The sequence below is a fragment of the Rousettus aegyptiacus genome, unplaced genomic scaffold (assembly GCF_014176215.1).
Source record: "Rousettus aegyptiacus isolate mRouAeg1 unplaced genomic scaffold, mRouAeg1.p scaffold_m13_p_10, whole genome shotgun sequence".
Lineage (NCBI taxonomy): Eukaryota > Metazoa > Chordata > Mammalia > Chiroptera > Pteropodidae > Rousettus > Rousettus aegyptiacus.
The window spans coordinates 85230692-85252799 of NW_023416285.1; the positions used below are offsets into that span (position 1 = coordinate 85230692).

General features: G+C 35.3%; 1 protein-coding gene across 5 annotated transcripts in view; it reads left to right on the forward strand.

Moving 5' to 3' along the window:
• Nucleotides 1–22108, forward strand: part of CUNH10orf67 (chromosome unknown C10orf67 homolog) — an 83770-nt gene that overhangs the window by 55796 nt on the left and 5866 nt on the right. For 4 of the 5 annotated variants that reach the window (XM_016124753.2, XM_016124744.2, XM_016124765.2 and 1 more), the window contains 5 exons: nt 11121–11234; nt 11712–11771; nt 12491–12570; nt 12645–12710; nt 20979–21066. In XM_016124753.2, the coding sequence (XP_015980239.2) occupies nt 11121–11234; nt 11712–11771; nt 12491–12570; nt 12645–12710; nt 20979–21066 (408 nt within the window). The remainder of the gene's footprint in view (nt 1–11120; nt 11235–11711; nt 11772–12490; nt 12571–12644; nt 12711–20978; nt 21067–22108) is intronic. The other variant, XM_016124774.2, reaches the window with a different exon arrangement.

Here is a 22108-nt window from a genome sequence, read left to right on the forward strand (position 1 = left end):
AAGTTCATGCAACACAAAGCAATGTGTACATCGTAAAAGACTTTAATGCAAAATCTAGAAATTATTCTTTTAACATACAAGAATTGTTAGGTGAAATATTTTTGCAGTAGTTTTGCAATTAGGGCCATAGTCACCCTGCAAGTTAGTCACTTTTTAAAAATTATTATTATAGGATGTAGAATTATTATTATAGGTATATAGTATTATAGGCTAGGTGGGTGAAAGAAAAAAATCTTTCCTTCTGAAACTTTCCATTCTTTTCCTCTACAACTCGTTTATTTGATTAAATTGCATATAGAGTTTAAAATAAATGCCACGAGGGAAGAAAATAATATAATCTGTTCATCGTTTCATTATTTCATTCTTTTTGTCCTTGGCTTGGTTTGATAAAGCAGGCAGTTAATCGTTCTGCAGAGCATTGTGGGAAAGCCAGCGTTTTGCTCAGTGTTGACCTGGCCTCCTGGAGTGGCGTAGTAATACAGAGATGGGACAATTCTGGACATGTGCATGGTCTTTGGAGGTTGTCAAAGAATATTTACTATATTTAGATAGGTTATGCTGACATGAAAGAATTTCTCTTATCATTCTGGATCTTCTCGTAATATGAATAACTTTAAAATGTAGACATAATTGACATCACACACAATTACTTGTTTTCTTTTAAAATCAGAATTATTTTCATTTACCACTAAAATGAATTCATCTTTAGATTCTGCTCTCAGAGAATTGAAATTGAAAATTGAAAACCTGAGTAATATTTAAAATTCAGCTGAAAGGTGGCATTTACTTTCTACATTATTTATCCTGAGTAGTTCATTAAACAAATACTTTTAGTATATTTGGAACTGAAAATATTTTAGTGAAAACAATATTTAATTCCTGTACAAATGAAAAATGTTATTTGTCAAAATCACTTGAGGGGTTTCATGCTTTGTCTCTTCTTGTTTATTTTGTTGGCAAATAATTATACCATTTCATTTGTAGAGTTTTTGATATTTTAATATGATTTACCTTAAAGACGTAAGATATTACCATGGAAAACAGGAAAAAATCATATCAATTTCTGTTCTTCCCTAGACCCTCTCAGTCATGGGCGCTGGGTTCTGACCACATGTACTATCACCTTGATGATAACAGAAGTGTCTCCTTGACATTAAGGGGCACACAGAGCCGCCATCTTTCCCCTCACTGCATGGTGTGGCTTTACTTTGTCTGCCTTGGTTTCAGCTGTGAGTTTCTCTCCAGTTCCCACTGGGAGTCGAGGCCAGTCTTAAACGCCAGGTCATGTGGCCAGAGTCCTGACACTGCTCCAGATTTGGGTCTCACCCCTAGAATACTGAACAATTGGACATGCTGTCACTCATCCTAATTGCCATTATGGCATATATCAACTCAGCCGCTTGGTGCTACGAGTGTACTGTGCTAGAACTGCTTCGGTATTAATGCTCAAGCCCGAGGCAGCTACACCCTTCAGACACTGGCATTGGACCATTAGCCACTCTCTTTTGATCTAGCTCTACCAACTCGTTAGCTTTTTCGGCCCTGACCTTAGTCTCTCCAGGTCCTTTCTTTCTCCTCAAACCCTGGAGATAAGTTTATATAAGTTACAGCAGATATCAAATTTTTTTTTTAGGAATGCATTTTCAATAACGGTGGTACTTGAACTTTTCTTCATTCAATACCTCTTTGTTTTCTTACCCTCAATATAATCTCTGCTTGTTCATCAGGAAAACCTGAACTTTTAAAAGAAGCATTATTTTCCCATATTTATTCATCTATTACCTATTACTTTTAACTTGCGTATCTGATCAAACTTAGATAACCAGTGATATCTTGCTGAATTGATTTAATGCTGGCCAAATACTAAGAGATCTTAAGTTTCGTTAGCCTGTGTAACTTCAATTAGCGAATCAAGGTACACTTTTTCTTAGGCTTTCAAAAATCTTGAAAATAGCTTGAGGATCTCCCTCACCAGTCTCAAGGTAGGAGTCATTCCTTTGTTAAATATATGGGTATATGGAAATATTAAAAATAGGAAAACAAGTTACCTACAACCAAGGCCATGAAGTGTTCTGGAGTCTCGTTAATCTAATGGCTAAAAGTATGTGGTGAGCCCATGCTTGGTTTCATGCCTCCAGAATTGGTGGACATGAGTCTAAGCAACCTAGTGTAATCCAGCGTTCTGTTTCTTTAGTTGAGAACACACAAGTGGATTCTAATAAAGATACACAGCATTTTTATCTGGTTTACATACGAGCACATCGTAAAGATAGTTGTTTACATTAAAAGTAGAAAGAATTCAGTACACATTTAGATTTTTACGCAGCCATTGGAAGAGCTAGGAGAATAAGTATTAGGAAAGCAGCAATGAGAAAAAAGATTTCAGACCGAAGTGCCTAAGCGGCTGGTTAGTCAGAGATCAGTCAGAAGTCACTGCAGGTTGTGAAGCTTTAGAAATCCCCCACCAAATAACTTAGTCTCAGCAGTAAAGAGAATGTTTCTTAAATGCTCTCTAGAAAGTCGCTGTGAAACTCATACATCTGCCAATTCATTTTGCTTCAAATGCTTTTAAATAATGTTTTCCCATGTTTCCATCAAAAGAACAATTCTTTGGAATTCCTAACACAAATCCTTTAAATTTGTTTCAATTTAATATAGATATTTTCATGTAACAAAGATTGATATAATGTGTCACACTAGGATTTGCATTTGACACCTCCATTTTTACCATTTCTGAGCTTTTATTTCTTTATGTAGGTCTAAGTTTTTGTCTAGTATATTCCCTCTGACTGGAAAACTTTTTTTTTCCAGGTTTTATAGTGCACATCTGCTGACAGTGAATTCTCTCAGCTGCTGTTTTTCTGGGAGAAAAAAATCTTTATTTTGTCTTCATTTTTGACAGATTTTTTTCTTAGTGTAGAAAATGTCATTCCGTTGTTTTTTGTCTTGCATAGTTTCTGATAAAAAGTTTATTCTAAATTTTAACTTCGTTTCCCGGGAATGTGTCTTTTACTCTGGAATGCCTTCAAGTGTCTTTAGGTTTTCGTTGTTTCTCTCTCTTTCTCCTCTTCTTTCTCTCCCCCTTCCCCCCACCCACCCCGCCCCCAATCAAGCTTCTGGAATTTGCAGTTTGATGTCTTTAATTAGCCCTGGACTCTTATCTTCAATGATCTCTTTTGCCCCGTTCTCTCTCCCTTCTGAGACTCCAATTACATGTATGTTCGACTGTTTGTTATTTTCCCACAACTTTGGGATGTACGGCTCATTAATTTTGAACTGCTTTTTCCTCTATGTGTTTTAGTTTGGAGAATTTCTTGTGACCTGCCTTCAAATTGAGTCTACTTGATGAGTCAATCAAAAAAATTCTTAACCTTTGGTTTGTCTTTTTCATTTCTAGTATTTCCATTCGACTCTTTTATATTTTCCATCTCTGCAGAAATTCTTTATCTACTATGTATCATGAATGTTGTTCACCTTTTCTCCTAGGTTCCTTTTTTTGGGGGGCAGGGGGGGTCTAGGTAAGTTTATTGTCATTCAAATATTTTGTACAAGAAGGAATGTAGCAATCGGGTTAGGGTTTATGGAAAAATCTTTGAAATGCAGGTTTGCACATGTTGTTCTGTTTACATCTGGGGGCACACTCTCCCTTCTTTCAGCACAGCAGCTGCACTTGTTCAATGCTGGGCACACTTGGCACCGCCCATAGGGTGGCAAAAGCAGCAGCTCTTCTTGCAGAAGGTACCTTTACAGTCCATGGATTTGAAGAAGCCAGTGCAGGTGCAGGATTCACTATTGGGGCAGGAGCAGTTGAAGTCCATTTCCAGCAGAGGTGAGGCAGGAGGTCCAAAGCAAGAGGTGAAGAGGAACTTGTGCTAGTGCAATACGTGGTCTCTTTTAGGTTCTTTAAATTTTTAAATTATTGATCATCTGATAGTTCCAAGATATGGGTCATCTTTGAATCTGGTTCTGTTGATTGCTTTGTCTCCTGACAATAGGTTCTTTTCTCCCTGCCCTTTTGTCTGTGTCATAATATTTGATTAAATGTCAAACATCATGTGTAGACTAGTAGAGACTGCAGTAAACAGTATTCATACCTGGAAACGGCATGCCCCTTATATCAGACTGTTACTGTGAGGGGTTAACCCAATATAGCCAGAAGTTGATTTGAGTTGAGTTTGGTTGTTGCTGTGGTTGCTTTTAGTAGACCACAGTCTTGATATTCCCTTTGTGATAGATGTGTACTTAGAGTAGGAGTGAGAATAACAGAGCAGAGAGCACTTTCTCTGTGTGCTGCTCTACCCTAGGCTTTCAGCAGAACCTGTCCACCTGTGCCAGAGAGTAGGTCTCCTTCTAAATATCTATCTCTCCCTCAGTAATAGACTGTTATCGTCTCTACTTCATAAGTGAGGGCAGAGGTAGTTCTCCATTGTTCTAATCCAAACTCAGTCTTTGGGAAGTGCTGTGTGGCTGGCCCTCAGAGGTATTCTCTCTCAGGATCACTGCCCTTCCTCTTTGTGGCAGTCTACCTCTGCCTCGTAGCTGAAGTTGATCTTGGTCGGGTGTTTCCTGTCCCTCCTGCAAAAGTAGGAAATCCCACTTAATATGAATACCGTCTCTAAGACCCAAGACAATTAGCAACCCCTCACCCAGGGGAGGAGAAGGTTTATCTTGTTTCCCTCTTACCATAATATGTCTTCACCTACGCCCTGTGGGCGAGAGCTTTGCTGCTCTCCCCAGCTGTTGGAGGAGTGGGTAAGTCTTGATGCCTAACATTTTTCCACTGATCACCTTCTTTGAGTCTGATTGGCCAGAGTTTGGTTCCCCCCTCCCAAGGGAGTAAGTCTTTTGCTTCCAAGGAAAGGTACTTTTCTTTCGGCAGCAACTGATTCCCTCCCCAGGTTTGTACCGTCAATAAGTCTCATGGCCTGCCCTCAGTTTTTCTCATGATCATCTACCAGAGACAAGAAAAAAGCTGTGAGTGAATGTGAAATCCCCTTTCACATGTGCCCCCAGCTTCGTCAGACTGCTCTGCTAACCCATACTTCCCCTTCAGTAGTTCTTCATATTTTAGCTTATTTTTCTTACCTGCTTGTGTTACCACTGCTGCTTCTACTGTAGGTGAGATTGAGTATCCTTATAATTATTTAATTCATGTGCCTCATCTCTCCGCGGAGGGGTTCATTCCTCCTTGGAATTCTGGTTACCTGGTTGTGACTTCAGTATTCTGATAGACTCAAGAAAAGTTGTCATTTGGTAGTGTATTTGGATTTTTCTTGTTGTTAATTTGGGTGTGGCATTTTTTTGCATCCTATGTGGGATCCAGAAGTCAGAATTTCTTTTATAAACCATATTCATACTTACATAAAATTTGCTCAATAAAAAAATATCAGAAGAAAAAAGTAAAAAAGAATTCTGCACCCAGAGATAATCATCGAAAACCCCTTTTGACCATCTTTTCAGACTAATCTTAGTGTAGAATTTGCACACACAATAAGATATGAGGAACATCATTTAATGTCACTGAAAATATGTCAAATCAATTATGTGTAGCATTTCACTCCACAGAAATAGCACAACTTACTCAACCAATTTCTATCAATTTATGAGTGCCTTTCTGAGACATCGTTTCTGTTCTTTTGCTATTATAAACAACGGTTTCATCATCTTTACTACAGACATTCCATCATGGAAGAGTTTGATTACAGTTTTTTTACATTGGATATTTTGGTGGAAGATGTGTATACTGCTTCTACATACCCGACTTCCTGCAGGGAACGTGAAGTCTAGGATTATCTGGAGCCAGGTGAAAAGGCAAAACCCAGAGACTTTGGTGGGTTTTCAGGCCTTTGAGAAAACATTTCGAGGTTTGTATATGGCCTGGATCAGCCTGGATTCCATGGAGCTCTATAGCCCGGTTGTCTGCCAACATATTTCAGAGGCCCGGGGCAGACATGGGGTGGCACCCTCAGGGTACATCAAATGAGGAAAGTCTTGTCCTATTTTTGAAAGAATTCCCTAGCTTAATGATTCTGTTAGAAGCAAATTCACTAATGATCTATGTAGATAAATATTTTGTTTTGATTTCTGGCCTACATGATAATTAGTGCTTGATTATATACAGCCTCATATTTTAGTCTCAGTGTTCCTAATTCTCAAGTCTCTTCTCTCCAAATTATAAGCAAGTGAGGCTGGTTCTCCTCTCTTCGTGTGGTTTTGTCTCATCCTCCTCCTGCCAATCAACATTACTAGTGTTCAAAAAGAGTCGTTTGTTTAGAAGATAAAAAGAAGAAAAATATTAATATAAAGGTCAAGATGAATGAATTTTTAGGGACAGAAGATCGTCCTTCTTTCCGATGAGTTAGAGTGTTTCGATAGTAATATAGTTGATAATTTAAAGGGGAAAAAAGCAAGGAGGCATTAAGCCCAGAACAAAGGGTCAAAGTTTCAGAAGAGATATGTTTGTGGAAAGGAGGAGAAATGAAAGAATGTAATGACTTCTTCATTAACAAGAAAAAAGAGAAAGAAGACATGATAAGGAATACGGTTGCTCTTATGGCAGTTAAAAAACATAATTGCACTTCTGTTACTACAAACTTTGGCTGTTGATTACTAATTTAGAAGATTATATTTACTAACTATTGATAATATATTTTAAGTGCTTGAAAATGGGAAGCGGATTTAAGTATTATACTTTCTGTTATAAATGGAACATTTTTAATTTTATGAATTTTTAGTTATAAGTATATATACAAGTTCAAAAGAAAACGAGAAATATGAGAAATTATTTCTAATCACAAATATTCATTATCTTCATAATTATTGTACTTACGTTTTTCTATGTAGGAAGTTATCTACTTACATATTAATATTACCATTTATTTCCACCTCTATCTATTGTTTAGCAGTCTAATGTTTGCGCCTGTCAATGAAGTAACCACGTAAAGACCAGCGTGTGTGTTCCAGAGAAAGTGGAATGTCAGCAGCTGACAAAACAAAATGACAGTTTGGTGTGGACAGAGCCAGGATTCAATATAATGTGCTGTAGCAAAGTTGAAAGTTCAACTTGAACTGGAGAGCAAACACTTTAGTCTACATGTGGTGCCTTTTTTTTTTTTTAAATGGAAAGAGAAACTGTGTGCATCGTGGTAAGAGTATTGTCTTTTGGGGAGACCGAATGATTATTTGCTTTACAGAAGATCGGCTTTAGCACAGCCTTATCTCTAGTTAGGACAGAGTTGATCATTAGACGAGAGTCAGGAAATGGGAGCCTTGAAAATTGGAACTAAATTTTTACTGTATGTGAATTTAAACACAAGGTCTTTTTTTAATATATATAAACTTGCAATTATTGATATGACTTAGATATAAGTCATATAGAAGATATAGAGAAATAAATAAATATAAATGTCTTTCGATATGGAAACTTATTTTGTTTTACCAATTTGTTTTTCTAACTTTCTATGGATTGATTTTTTTTTTAATTTGGGTGACTTTTTTGAGGGGTTGGCATACAAGTGCCCTGCGAAACCTGGACTTCTGACGCCAATGAGTTCCTTGGTCTGCTGCTAACCAATGACGCCGAACTCACTCTGTACTCCTTGTGCTGGGACAGAGAGGCAGTTCAAGTCACCCTTGGTTTGAGAACAGATAGGTGGGAGGACCCCAAAAAGTACATGCCTTCAGTCACATTGGTGACTCCACTTTTTCGAAGCCAAGGAAGGTTAATGATAACAAAGAATTGTCATTGTTTTTGTTAAATTGGTGTTTTGCCGTATGTTTTCTTTTGGGCTAGCTTCCTGCCGTGTGCATCTTGGGAAAACTGAGTCGCTGTGCTGGAGGTGGGACATGGTAGTTTCCTCTAGGATGTTTGAGATCCGGTGTAGACGACATAAGGGAACAGTTATTTGGGTAGTTCTAGGGTCACCAGAGGGCTCTCCAAGGCTTCAGGGACTGATGGAGCAGGAGAGTTACAGAGACCTAAGTAAGAGCAGCGGATCAGGGGCCAGATTCAAGTCAGTCCTGAGAACTTTCCTATCAGCTGGGGATAAATCATACCTACAGGTCAGCCACGCCTGACCGTACGCTTTTCTATTTTTTTAAATTTCATGAGTAGTCTTATTCAAGTCTTTAGCTTCAACTAATATACTGATGACTCCAAATTTTATTTCTAGAATTGGCCCCACTTCCAAATTCTAGGCCCTTGGCCCAGTTGCTTATTGTATGTCTTCATTTGAATGTACCATGGGTACCTCAAACTCTGTGTCTGAATCTGCATTTACCAAATTCTTCCTCATTAAAAAAAAAAAAAGGAAGGAATGAAGAAAGAAAGAAAAGAGAGGAAGGAAGGAAGAAAGGAAGGAAGGAAAGAAGGAAGGAAGGAAGGGAGGGAGGGAAGGAGGGAGGGAGGAAGGAAGGAAGGAAGAGAAAGAAAACCCTAGCATACAAAATTGTCCCTGTTTCTATTATCTTTTCTTATCTTAGTAAATGATACCATTCTCCACCTGGTTGCCCATATAAGAAAATACTGGTGGTTCTCTTCTCACTCAAAAAGTGCCCTAAATTCCATCTCTTTCATAATTCCTCTCAAATATATCTCCTCTACTTCAACCCTGTTTTGTTTTCTGGTGTATCTTCAGTGCCCAATGTATCCTGGCACATAGTAGGAATTCAGCAAATATTTATGAGTGAAGGAACAAAGAGAACAAACAAAGCCATTAGCTCCCTCTAGGAAATAATTCAGAAAAAGATTAAGGCCCTAAGAGACATTTTCAAAATAAATATTTTTGGGAAAACATTCAAGAGAAACTTTTATCCATTAAGCAAAGACAGGCTGCTATGAAAAAAGAATGGTCTAAGAAAAGAACAATTTCTTGGAAGTATGATTTAAAAAATAAAAGATGGGAATGGGCAGGCTGAATCATAAAACTGACACAGCTAAAGGTCTAATAAACAATCCGGAAGATAAAGTGAAAAAAAAAAAAATCTCTTAGAACATAGTGCAAAATGGCAGACAGAAATTATGAGAAAAGTTAAAATATGGAGGCTAGATTGACGAGGTCTAATACCTTTCTAATAAAATTTTCAGAAAGCAAAACAGATTCACTGGAAGTAAGACTGTAATAAAAGAAATAGAATAAAAGTTTCAGTGAGCTAAGGGGAAAAAGCTTTTATATTCAGGTGAAAAGACCTATCAAGTCCTAAGCAGGAGTAATAAGAAAAGAAGAATATCTACTATATTTTATCAAATCTCAGATGCAACTGGTTGTAAGAAACAGCATTATTTTATACCACTATCAAGGAAAAAACTGCCAATTAAATCATGACATATACAAACAATTGTAAGGCATCTCAATTTCAGAGATGTTAAAATGCTAGAGGGTTAGGGAGCATATCTCTTAGAATTGATGAAAATAGTAGGTACATCCTGATAATGTTTAGGTCTCGAAGAATTAAAAAGAGAAAAATGAAATTTGGAACAAAAAAATATATTAATTTTCTCATCAAGAGCAGTGGTTGCTACAAGAAAACAAAGTGTTCGAAGGGAAAAAATGTTTGAATCCCTTACATCTAGCTGAAGTCTCAATTGAGTACGCAAAAAAAAAAAAAAAAAAAAAAAAAAAATCATAAAGCTATGCAGGGTAATATGGACACAAGAAAAAGGATAAACTAGGAATAACTCAGAAGTGAAAGAAGGTAGATTTCTTTCAGGAGCAAAGTTTAATGACAGGTTTACCTTCTTTATGTATAGTTACACTACTTCGTCCTGTAGTAAATAATGTTTACCTAAACATACTGCCAATGTTAATTCCAGTGTTTAGAATCGATGTGTAGATAAGACATAGAGGACTTAATTCTAGTTAGAGACATTGACAATGTAAAAATATGATTCCTTCTAAAAACTGGGAAGTCGAAGGAGTAAAGATGTTGGAAAAATTAAAGATAAAATAAATTTCCCATCTTTCACAGAAGGGAGTAAATAAATCAAGATAATAGAAGTTACATATATTGAAACCATAATAAAGGCATAATAAATCATAATAACCATGGTAAGAGCTAAATATTTGCAAATAAAAAATTGGGTGACTACGGCCATGCCACCCTGAATGTGCCTGATCCTGTCCGATCTCAGAAGCTAAGCAGTGCTGGGCCTGGTTAGTGCTTGGATGGGAGACCAGATACTGTAAGCATTTAAAAAAAAAAAATGGGCAAGTAAGGGAGAGAGAGAGAAGGTGGAAGGTAATTCGAATGCTCTAAAATCTTAATCTTTATTTGTAGGGAGCACAAATCAATAAAGGCTATTATTTATTTATAATGATTACAATGAGAAAAACAAAAACCAAAATTATACACATGCAAAAAACCTTTAGATTCTGGGAAGGAGGTTTAATGTTTATGTATACTATTTGCAGTTTATTTTTTAAACACATATATGCATTGCTTATATTAAAAATAAAGTAATGTGGATGAAGAAGTAAACAAGTTAGTATATAGGAATAAATAATAGGATATGTGAAGTGCCTGGCACAAAGTAGGCACTCAGTAAATTATAATTTTTATGGCTATTATTAAAAATATTGTTATTTTTATATGGTAGCTGATGTTGGCTGGTTTCCCTTTGCCCCTTCAGATACAAGTAAAATTGGCTCCAATCCACATTTCGTGTTTTGGGGCAGACAGCCTAGAGTGTGTTCCATGGTTCCTACAGACTCCCGTGGCGTCTTCTGGTGGTTGTCGCTGTGTCTGGGCTCCTTCTTCTACTGAACTAAGTCAGTTTCTGAGTCTCATTGTACTCTGCTTGCCATCAAAGTTCACATTTTATTTAGTCTAACACTGAATTCAATCCAGTTCTGCAGTTTTTACTAAAAACACCCACTCACACAACACCTTTATATTTACAAATTTGAGTAGGTCGAAGAAGTTTAAGGGACAGGGACAGTTTACGTCACCAAAATGCCATTTCAAATTTGGATATTGGACATCACCCCTGGCCACTGGTCAGCCACGGCTTTACCACACACCTACAGCTTTGTGGCCTCACCATTCTCTCCTCTATTTCTCACCTCAGCCCTCACTCCTGATTGCTCTGGGGAGCTAGAGGTCCATGTTGTTTTATTCTGCAGAGCATTCTGCCTTCTGCTCCCAGTCCTGGTTCCAAACCCTTCTCGGGAGAGGCCGTCGCACGAAGATGGGCAATAGATCAAGGACCTTCTGGGCCACAGATCCCACTAGAGAAGGTAATGATGGTAATAGCAGTACTTTCTCTGTCTACCGTATAGGAATATAGCAATAGCTAACCAAGCAGATTCTTATATTCAGTATATTTTTTCACTGTCATCTGTTCCCCTCATCAGAGAGGCATAGTAGTGAAAATTCACCTTGATTATCATTTAAAATAAAAGCTATTTTAAAGCTTGTGACTTCACAGAGTAATAACTGCCCATTTCACTTAAAAAAAAAGAAGTATCATGGTAAAATTGGCCAATATATAATTACAGAGTAATGTATTTTTAAAAATAGTGGTGGGAAAGTTGGTTTTAATGGACTGTAATTATCCAATTGCAAATGCAATGTTTAAACACTAATATATAAATAAGATAAGGTGGAGAAGCCCCCTGTGGGACTATGGTTGGGGCATTTTAAGTCTTAGTTGCCCTTCTCTAAGCTGCAGGAAAACCACATCTTATGTTTACCTTGGTTTATTTTATTGCTAGTTTACACCTGCAATACCTGTTGTAACGGATGAAGGAAAGGTGGAAATATCAGAGAAAGAGGTATAATAAGAACTTATATGACTATTATTATTAACCTAATTATTGTTTATATTGATACTGGCTATTCTCAGAAAATAGTGATGACTTTGAAAGCTACACCAAGAATTAGTCTTATGCAGAGAGAAAGGACCTGATTGCCTCAATAGTACGATTCTGGGATATATTCCTGCCACACACAAAGAAATCTCTCATATAATTGCACTATAATTCCACTGTTAGAGATTCATTCCTTTTGCTAAAAATGTCCCCTCTTGGAAAACATAAACGATACTGAGAAATAATATAAACTCTAATGTGATTGCATTGGGCAGATATTTTCCTGCGAATAGTTTTGACAGAAAAAGGAAATAGACTAATTGGGGGACAGCTGCTGTCTATGATGAAGAGCTGGAGAGGTCAACAAGAGAGGGAAAACAATATTTAGAAAAAAAGGATACTTAATAGGGGGAGGGATGATGAAGATAAATTTGATTGCTTCATGCTATTGTCTAGAGTTGGCTACCTTTTAAGTAAATCTTTTACAGGAAATGGAGATGTAGGACCTTAAATTCTTCCAATTTATGGGAATTTGCCAGTAAATTTAACTCATTGTTTCCTCAAATTATTTTTGATAATAGTTAGAATGTGCATGCTGTATGTTAGAAATAGCTTTCGAATTTATGGAGAAACAGAGTGTATTGTTCATGTAATTAACTTTGTGATGTATTTTCTATTGAAAGATTGAAGAAATACGAGTTTTGGAGAAGAAAGTAGACGTATTAAAGGCTAAGTTAGAGAATGAGATAAAGAAGAGAGAAAGGTACTGGAAATAATGATTTATAACTGTTCATTTGCAGCTAATTCAATGTTTAACCGTCTATCAATTTATTACAGGTCTAGAAAGGAAGCAGAACAGATAAACAAAAACTGGGAAAGGAAATTCATTATTCTGAGAAACAGGTATAGTTTGATATATACAAATTCTATTTATAAAAAGGTGACTATCTTTTAAGGAAATGGGAAGGAATTTTTCTGTGTAATTAGTATAAAATGCCCTCAAACACTTTTAGTAAAAAAATGCAAAATAATTGGCCTAAAATAGAAGAGTAGTTAAAGTTGGTTCAAAGAAAAATTAGTTTAAAACTCTGTTTCATTCTCAGTCTCACTGTTTCCACTTTAAAAGATCAACAGGACAGATGCCTCTCTTGATACCGGGTTTAATACATAGTCGTCATCCTCCACAGGGCTGTTGCAATGTTTTCCTGCTCATCTTCACATAATCATATTTAACTGGTCCATGTCTTCTTTGTCAAATTGCTTTATATAGTAGCTCCTCTTCCCTTTTCCAGACAAAACAACACCAACTCCTTTATTCTCAGATCTGTTTTTCATTCATATAATCATTTTAATTTCTCTTCCCTACATCATCTTTGTCTTTTTAAAAATGGAGGAAGCGACACTCTAAAGTTCTGAAAAGACTAAAAGCAATGCCAAATAGAGAGGAATGTCTATTCTTTTCCTTGTCCTAAAATGTTAACATGAAAACTCTAAATCCTATTTGCTTGGTTCCTGCAATAATTTCCCCTGGATTCTCTTTTTTATCCCATGCTAGAAATTTTTTTTGCAAGATTTTCTCACAGGCATCAAGACAGAATGGAGTTAATGATGTCATAGGTCAAGCTTGAGGCTCACACATGACTTCATGGGGTGCTAATGCTGACCATTTGCACAGCGTTCCATAAGTATGCACTATGGGTGTGTATATAAAATTCTATACATTGCTATATACATCACACTGAAATGATCCCACGTGATAGATTGGGGATCTGTGTAACAGAAACACCACCAGATGGTGAATGAAGGATCTCCTCCTGGTGGTAAAGTGTTCTGCTTCCCATTCCTGCTTGTGTTTCACATCTGTGCCAATGGCTACTCTGTGCTCTGAAAAACATGTGCGTATTAATACTTGCCCTGACACCTCACACGGTTATTATAAGGAAAGCATATAGATGCAGGTAAAACAAGAAACTGAGAGCAAAGGAAAGCTTAAACATGCACTGAACTTCATTTCCTTGCACATGGATTTGGGACTTTTTCTGAGACCGAGTAGAATGTCTTTCCCTTACATATTTCTGCAGGGTTCACTTTTGTCCTTAGATTTACCTTGTATCTATCCCTATGGGATTTATCCTACACTCAATGACCAGTTTTACTTCAGATTGATTCGCTGTTAACCAAGATGTTTACAATCATTTTCACCATTTTGGTCTTCGCAGACTTTATGTTGATATGTAAATATTTAGGACAGACGGAAGTATTATTACGTACTTCCTATGTGTTTTCTTATTTAATCCAAACTGACCGGAACATAATGTTGAGACATAATGTATTACATATCTCTGGTTTGGTTGCCTCACCAAGTGTTAACTCAAGGTGATCTATGAAACAACACAGAGAGTATGTCCACATCCAGAGTGCTGTATTATAGTGTGGTATGGATATTAATTGTACAGTTGCAGACTCGTGTGTATTTAAATGATCATTTTGTTTCACTGTAACAGATCTTAGATCAGTAGCAATCATTTTTGCTTAGAAGAAAAACTTCACCTTAGCCTGTCAAAGAAACATTTCAATCCAATGATTGCTCAGCCAATTTATAATTCAGTCCTGTCCCAATTCAATTTAGAGCTTTATCCTCCAGCTCCTTTTTCATCTCTGCTAAGTTGGCTCTATTTTCAGTAAGATTGAGCTTAAACAGCACTGATGAGGGCAGGGGCTGATCCTTCTTCCACTTAGCATGCCTGGCTCAGCTGCTGATGTCATCATTTCCATTTCTCTTGGCACAAATGGTGCTCAGGTGTGGCACATCAGCCCAGGAATAGATAAGTACCTGGCCGATGCCACAGTGATGCAGCCACTCCTACCTCAACCCCAGGAGTTTGGTCCATATGCACCGATCTGAGCCAGGATACAAAATCAATCTGTAAACATCAGTTGCATTTGTATATGCTAATGACTAACTATCAGAAAGAGAAATTTTAAAAAACAACCTCACTTATAATTGCATCAGAAAGAATAAAATACTTAGGAATAAATTTACCAAAGAAGTGAAAGATCTTGACAATGGAAATTATAAGACATTGATGAATGAAATTGAAGAAAACACAAATAAATAGAAAGATACTCTGTGCTCATGCACTGGAAGAATTAATATTGTTAAAATGTTCATAGTATTCAAAGCCATCTATAGATTCAATGCAATACCTATCAAAATTTCAATGGAATTTTTCAAAGAAGCAGAAGAAAACAATTCTAAAATTTATATAGAATCACAAAAGATTACAAATAGCCAAAACAATCTTGAGAAAGAACAAAGCTGAAGGCATCATGCTTTCTGATTTCAAACTCTAGTACAAAGCTATAGTAATCAAAACAATTTGGTATTGGCATACAAGATATTGGCATAAAAACAGACAAACAGAAGAGAGAACCAGAAATAAACATACATATGGTCAATTAATTTATGACAAAGGAGCCAATAATACTCAATGGAGAAAGGCCAGTCTCCTCAATCGATGATGTTGGGAGAACTGGACATCTACACACGAAAGAATGAAACTGGAACCCTATCTTATATTATGCACAAAAGTCAAGTCAAAACAAGTTAGGTCTTACATTTAAGATCAAAAACAAAAGCAAAGGCAGCAAAAACAAAAATGAATAAATGTGACTATATCAAACTTAACAGCTCCTGCACAGCAAAGGAAAATTAAATGGCAACCTATGAAATGGGAGAAAATATTTGGAAATCATATATCCAATAAGGGGTTAATATCCAAAATATATAAAGAACTCACAGAACTCAACAGGGAAAAAATGGCGCGCACGCGCACACACACACACACACACACACACACCACACTGCAATTAAAAAATGGGCAGAGGAACTGAATAGGCATTTTCCCAAAGAAGACGTACAGATTGGTCCATGGAAAAATGCTCAACATCACTAATCATCAGGGAAATGAAAATCAGAACCACAATGAGGTATCACCTCACACCTGTTAGAAAGGCTGTCATCAAAAAGATGAAAGATAAGCATTGGTAAGAATGTGGAGAGAAAGGAACACTTGAACATTGTTGGTGGGAATGTAAATTGGTTCAGCCACTGTGGAAAACAATATGGAAGTTCTTCAAAAAATTAAAAATAGGACTGCCACTTCTGGATACATATCCAAAGGATATGAAAATAAGATATTGAAGATATATCTGCACTCCCATGTTCACTATAGCATTATTCATTATGTAACATATTTTTACAAAAGTTAGAATGATTTTATACATAGCAGTCTACAATTTTTCCTTTTTACTTAGCACTCTGGACAGCTTTCTGCATCAGCACATTTAGATATACCTCATTCATTGTAATGGCTACATGCGCCTCTCATATATGTAGTAGACTATAATTTATTCAACTAGTTAGGCTGGTTAATTTTTTTCCCATTGTAAACAATGTTGCAATGATTATTCTTGTTTATTCCTAATATGCTATTGCTATTATTTCTGTAAGACTGATGCCTCATAGTTTTGATGGATCAAAAGATGTACAGTTTTTTTTTTATCACATTTTTTAAAAATTCTAATACACTGAAATTCTCTTTGTACCCCTACTCCGATTCTATTCCTCTCCTTCACTCCTCAGAGGTTAACATTAAAAATATAGTGTTTATTCTTATTTTTATCTTTTTTAACTATAAATTTATATCTCAGTAATAAATAATAAAAGAATTCGTATACTTTAAAAATTGACATATAATGTACATTAGCAATCATAATGTACTTACCAATTTTTTCACTTGTCATATTTTTGAAATTTTTTCAAGTTAATACTTAAGATTTAGTTTATATGTGAGGAAAGTGAAGCTCAAATAAGTTGAGTAACATGTCAACTCATACAACTACAGATCACCAATATGGACACAGGTGTCTGACGCTAAAAACGACATTATCGTGTATTCTATTCTTTAATTCTTTTTAAAAATGTATTTTATCCAACATTGAATGTATACAAAAGAATAGTTAGGATATAGTAGTACAGGATAAAGACCAACCAAAAAGTGAACGAACTACCTGTGTATTCACTACAAGGTGAAGAAAGAGCATCAGTTGCTTTGTAGCCTTTAGTGCCCACAAAGTGTTTCTTACCATTCCTTCTTCCAGGTAATAACTATCCTGGATTCAATGTTTTTCATTCCCTTGGGGGAAGTTTTAAATATCATTCATTTTGCTAAATAGATAGTGAGTTACTCATATTTTCTGCTTCTTTATCTAATAGATTTCATAATTCACATTTTCCTTTTTAAGGAATTTTTTCTTTTCACCACATTGTCAAATTTATTGACTTAAAGTTGTTCATAATATCCTCAAATATGAGGCTATTAAATTATCTGTAAGATCTAGTGATGTCCCCTTTTTCGTTTAAGAGATTTATAATGTGTGTTTTCTTTATTGATCAATCTTGTTAAGAGTTAATCACTTTTATTATTTATTTCAAAGAAATAATTTGGTCTTGGTTGAGTTTCTGTCATATATTTGTTTTCTTTTCTTGACTTCTGTCTTTATATTATTATTTTTCTCTTTCTACTTTTTTAATGTATGATCTGCTGTCCTTTTACTAGCTTATTGAGAAGGAAGCTTAGATCATTGATTTTCAGCTTTTTTCTTCTAATTTTTACATTTAAGGCTATACATATTCCTCTACATACTGCTTGAACTGCATCCCGCAAATCGTGATGTTATATATTTATTATCACTCAATCTAAAATATTCTAAATTTCTAAATTTTAAATTCTATTTGATTTCATTTCTAATTTCTATTTGATTTCATTTTTGATCCCTGGGTTATTTAGAAGTGATACATTTAATTTCCAGGTAAATATTTTTCTAGTTATATTTCTAGTTTGATTCTAGTTTAATTCTACTGTGTTCTGAGAATGTACTCTGAATTATTTCAATCTCTTAAAATTCTTTGATGCTGGTTTTATGGCTCAGCATATGTTACATGCACACTTAGGTGTGGAAATTCTATCACTGTTGGATGCTATGTTCTATATATTTCAATCAGATCCACTTTGTTCACGGTGTTCACATCTTTTATATACTTACTGACTTTTTTTTTTTTTTGCTGCAGTTTCAACTATTGAGAGAGGGGTATTAAAATTTCCACTATGCTTATAGATTTATTTATTTCTCCTTTGAATTCTGTCAATTTTTTGCATTAAATAATTTATAGCTATTTTGCTGGATACCTACCAATTTAGAATCCTGATAGTTTCCTCTGAAGTTATCATTTATATGTATCACTATGAGATAGTCTTCTTTATCTCCAATAATGCTTCTTGGCTTAATGTCTTTCTCATCTAATCTTAATATAACTATATTATTCTCTCTTGGTTAAGATTGCATGTTGCATTTTTTTTCCAGCTTTTTTTCTTTCAACCTGTTTTGTTTTTATATTTGAATATGGTGCTTGTAAGCAGCATCATTATATTTTTAGTCTTTCTGACAGTCTTATTTATTTGACTAGCAAACTTCATTCATTTACTTTTGGTGAAATTACTGTTCTAGTTAGGTTTGCATCTACCACTTAACGCATTGTTTCCTATTTAGCCAACCTGATTTTTTTTCTCTCCTTTTCACCTTCTTTTGGACTAATCAATTTATTTTTATTCTATGTTGTCTACTGTTAACTTGTTGCTCATTTTTTTCTCTTTCTGAGATTTTAGCCTACATTTTTTGCATATCAGTCTTATACGAATTTCTCTTCGATTCCACTTCCTCAAGAATTCTAGAACCTTAGAATATTTTAACTCTGTTTAACCTCCTCTCACATTTTCATTTTAATTCTATATAAATTTTGAACTCTATTAGACATTATGATTCCCATTTGGCATTGTCAATATTCACTTATATTAATTCACATTTTTATTGTTTGTTGAGTTCCCATTTCTTCCTGCTTTTAATGCATTTCCATCTAATATAATTTTCCTCCTGCCTGAACAGCTCTTTTTAGTTTTTCTTTTAATATAGGTTTGCTGGCAAATATTTTCTCTGAGTGTAGAGTTCTGTGTTGGCAGCTGTTTACTTTAGCATGTTAATGGTGCCCGTGCAGCGAATACTGGCCTTCGTTGTTGATGGTGGGAAGTCAGGTGTCAGCCTTATCACTCCTTTGAAGGTTATGTGTTTTTCCATGTCTGGCCACTTTAACATTTTCTCTTTGTCTTTAGTTTTTATCAGGTTTATTATTATTATTATTTTATGCCTATGCGTAGTTCCTTTTGTTTATCCTGTTTGGCTCTTAAAACTAAGGGTCAATGTCCTTCCTGAAAATTCTAGGCTATTTTCCCATTTATTACTAATGCCTCATTCTCTCCTTTTCTAGTATTTTAATTATATGTATGTTGCTCCTTTTGACTATGACTCACATGTCTCTTATGTGCTGGTCTTTTTTTCTTTCTTTTTTTCCTCAATGTACTTCACTTTGTATATTTTTTAATTGATCTGCCTTTGAGATTAAGAATCCTATGTTCTTCTGTATCCATTCTTATATTTAGTTCATATTTTGAGTTCTTGATGTCACTTGTGGTATTTTCAGTTTTAAGATGACTACTTATTTTTCTAATAGATTCTCTGCTGAAATTTTCCATCTTTGCATTTATTTTATCGCTGTTCTCTATTTTCTTTAATAGCTCCATTATAGTGATATTAAAGTCCTTGTCTGTTGCTCTCCATTTTTTCTTTTCTCTTTATTGATAAGTTTCCATTTTTCAGCATGCATTGTAACTTACTGTGTAACAGTTGTATTGACATATAGTTTACGTACCATAAAATCACCCTTTTACTGTATTCGCACTTGAAATCAGAACATTTTCATCAGACCAAAAAAGAAGCCCACACCCAGTAGAGCTGCCTCCTATTTCCTTCTTTGTCAGCCACTAGCAACCACTCACCTACTTTCTGTCTCTTTGGATTCTGGGTATTTCATATAAGTAGAATCATATATTATGTGGCCTTTTGTGACTGGCTTCTTTCCCTTTGCATAACATTTTCAGTTTCATCTGTGTTGTAGAATACATCAGAACTTTGTTACTTTTGACTTCCAAATAATATTCCATTGTATGATTATACCACATTTTGTTTGTCCACTCTTTAGTTATTAGACGTTTGAATTATGTCCACTTTTTGCTATTCTGAATAATGCTGCTATTAACATCACTGTACAAGTTTTAGTGTGAACATATGCTTTAAATTCTCGTGTGTATACACCCAGGAAGAAATTGCTGAGTCACATGACAACTCTATGTTTAACATTTTGAGGAACTGCCAAACTTTTCCAAAGTGGCTGCACCATTTTACAATTCCACAACGGATGAGAGCTCCAATTTCTCTATGTCCTTCTCAACATTTGCTATTGTCTGTCTTGTTGGTTTTAGTCATCCTAGTAGGTATGTAGCAGTACCTCATTGTGGTTTTGATCATGAGTGACACACCTGATCTCTTCTCATAGCCCTCTGTGTAACTGAATATTGTGATTTTTGTTGTTGTTGTTCCTTCATACTTGTTAGCCCAAAGGTTGTCCAGCATACGCTTGGCTGTCTCTGCAGCGCATGCTTTCCTGATGGCAAATCGCCTCATTTTAGTATAATTTTTAATCTATATAGGCTGACACTTTCTAAATTTTTAATACATTTGTTGTGCTTCGATACATTGTAATCATTATTTTTGATTCTTAATTTCTGCAGTCTTAAATCAACTGGGGTCCTTTAAAGTTGACTACTTTGTTCTTGTGACATAATCTTTGATGGCTCCCTTTAAATAAAATGCCCCAGATTCATCTTATACGTTTATTGTCTTAGTTCCAGAGACAACCATTTCTGAAAAATGTCCTGGTTCATTTTAGGGAGAAATGTTTTTAAAATCACAGTCTGAGCCCTCAGAATGCTCTCTGATACTGTGTTGCTATTGCTTCTGTGTCTTTCAGGGCTGAAAAAAAAATGTAATTTTAAAAATAAAAGAAGTAATAAGTTTATACTTGTGTTTTAAAATTGTTACTTGTATTTCTTTTCTCTTACACTGAAAATTCTAGTTCCTAACCACACGAAGGTAATACTGAGTTGATTTGTCCTATGATTTGTATACATTTTAATTTCGCTGTTGCTTTTATTTCAGCTTTCACGTCCTTAAGAACGAGATGTTCACAAGGCACACATTGTACCGTCAGTTTGCAATGATTGCTGATACATCCTTCAATTATTTGGTAAGTGCATATAATGCGTAGATGCTACCTGTCTCTTTGATACCTGCACATGTCTTTCCATTCTAATTTAACATTTATTGAAGCCCTGCCATTACAGGCTCTGGAGACAGTACATGACAGTCATTCTGCTAGATAATGAGGGCAGAAGACAGAGTGCCTGAACCCAAATAACTCAATCTGGTGTGAGATATAATTTGTTACAATGCAATATGGTTGAGCTATAATAGAGGCAGGTGAAAATTTCAGAAGGGAAGTGATTCGTTCATCTGTGGGAGAGGATGGAATGTTGGGAAATATTAAAGCTCAGGATTCAAGTAACCAGTCACTTCTAAAGAGAAAAAGGAAATTAAAGAATTTGCTTTTAGTACTACACCATTTATTTTCGTACTAGATGTCACCTGTAGATAAAGTCCGATTCTGAAATAGACTATTTTTTAATCTGTTAACTTTATGTTTTCCTTTGGGAGTTGTAAATGTAAAGGTCAATGATGCTCAGTATAGAAATGTATCCAATAAATTTCAAATAATAATAAAATTAATATGCTACAAATGCTTTTGAGCATCTGCTTTGATGCTAAGTGTTCTGGGGACAAGTCAAGTTGATAAGAAAGGACACCAATAATATAAAATATAATCTCTTTCTTCGAGAGATTTGCAATCTAAAATCACTTTCTTTTTTAAAATGTCAACATTTTTATCACTTCAAGACTATTTTGCTAAATGAAAGTGGCTTCAAAGAACTTAGGGACATTGGCAAGATAACATTAAATTAATTCTAGTTTTTAACTAAATTTATATTGTAATCTGAACCTTGCTGAGAATTTCCATAATTGAAATGTCCCCAAACTAGTCTACACAGATAAGAATATATATAGTCTCTTTCTTTTCCTTTCAGTTTTCATTTTCTCACCTGAAATTTATGATTTCAAGTGGAATAATCCTCATTTTAGATATTTAATCACCTGGACAAATTAAATGTTGGAGGATCCATGAGAATGTTGTGCTACTCAAAATCAGCCTCTTTTTAGGGTTATATTCTGGT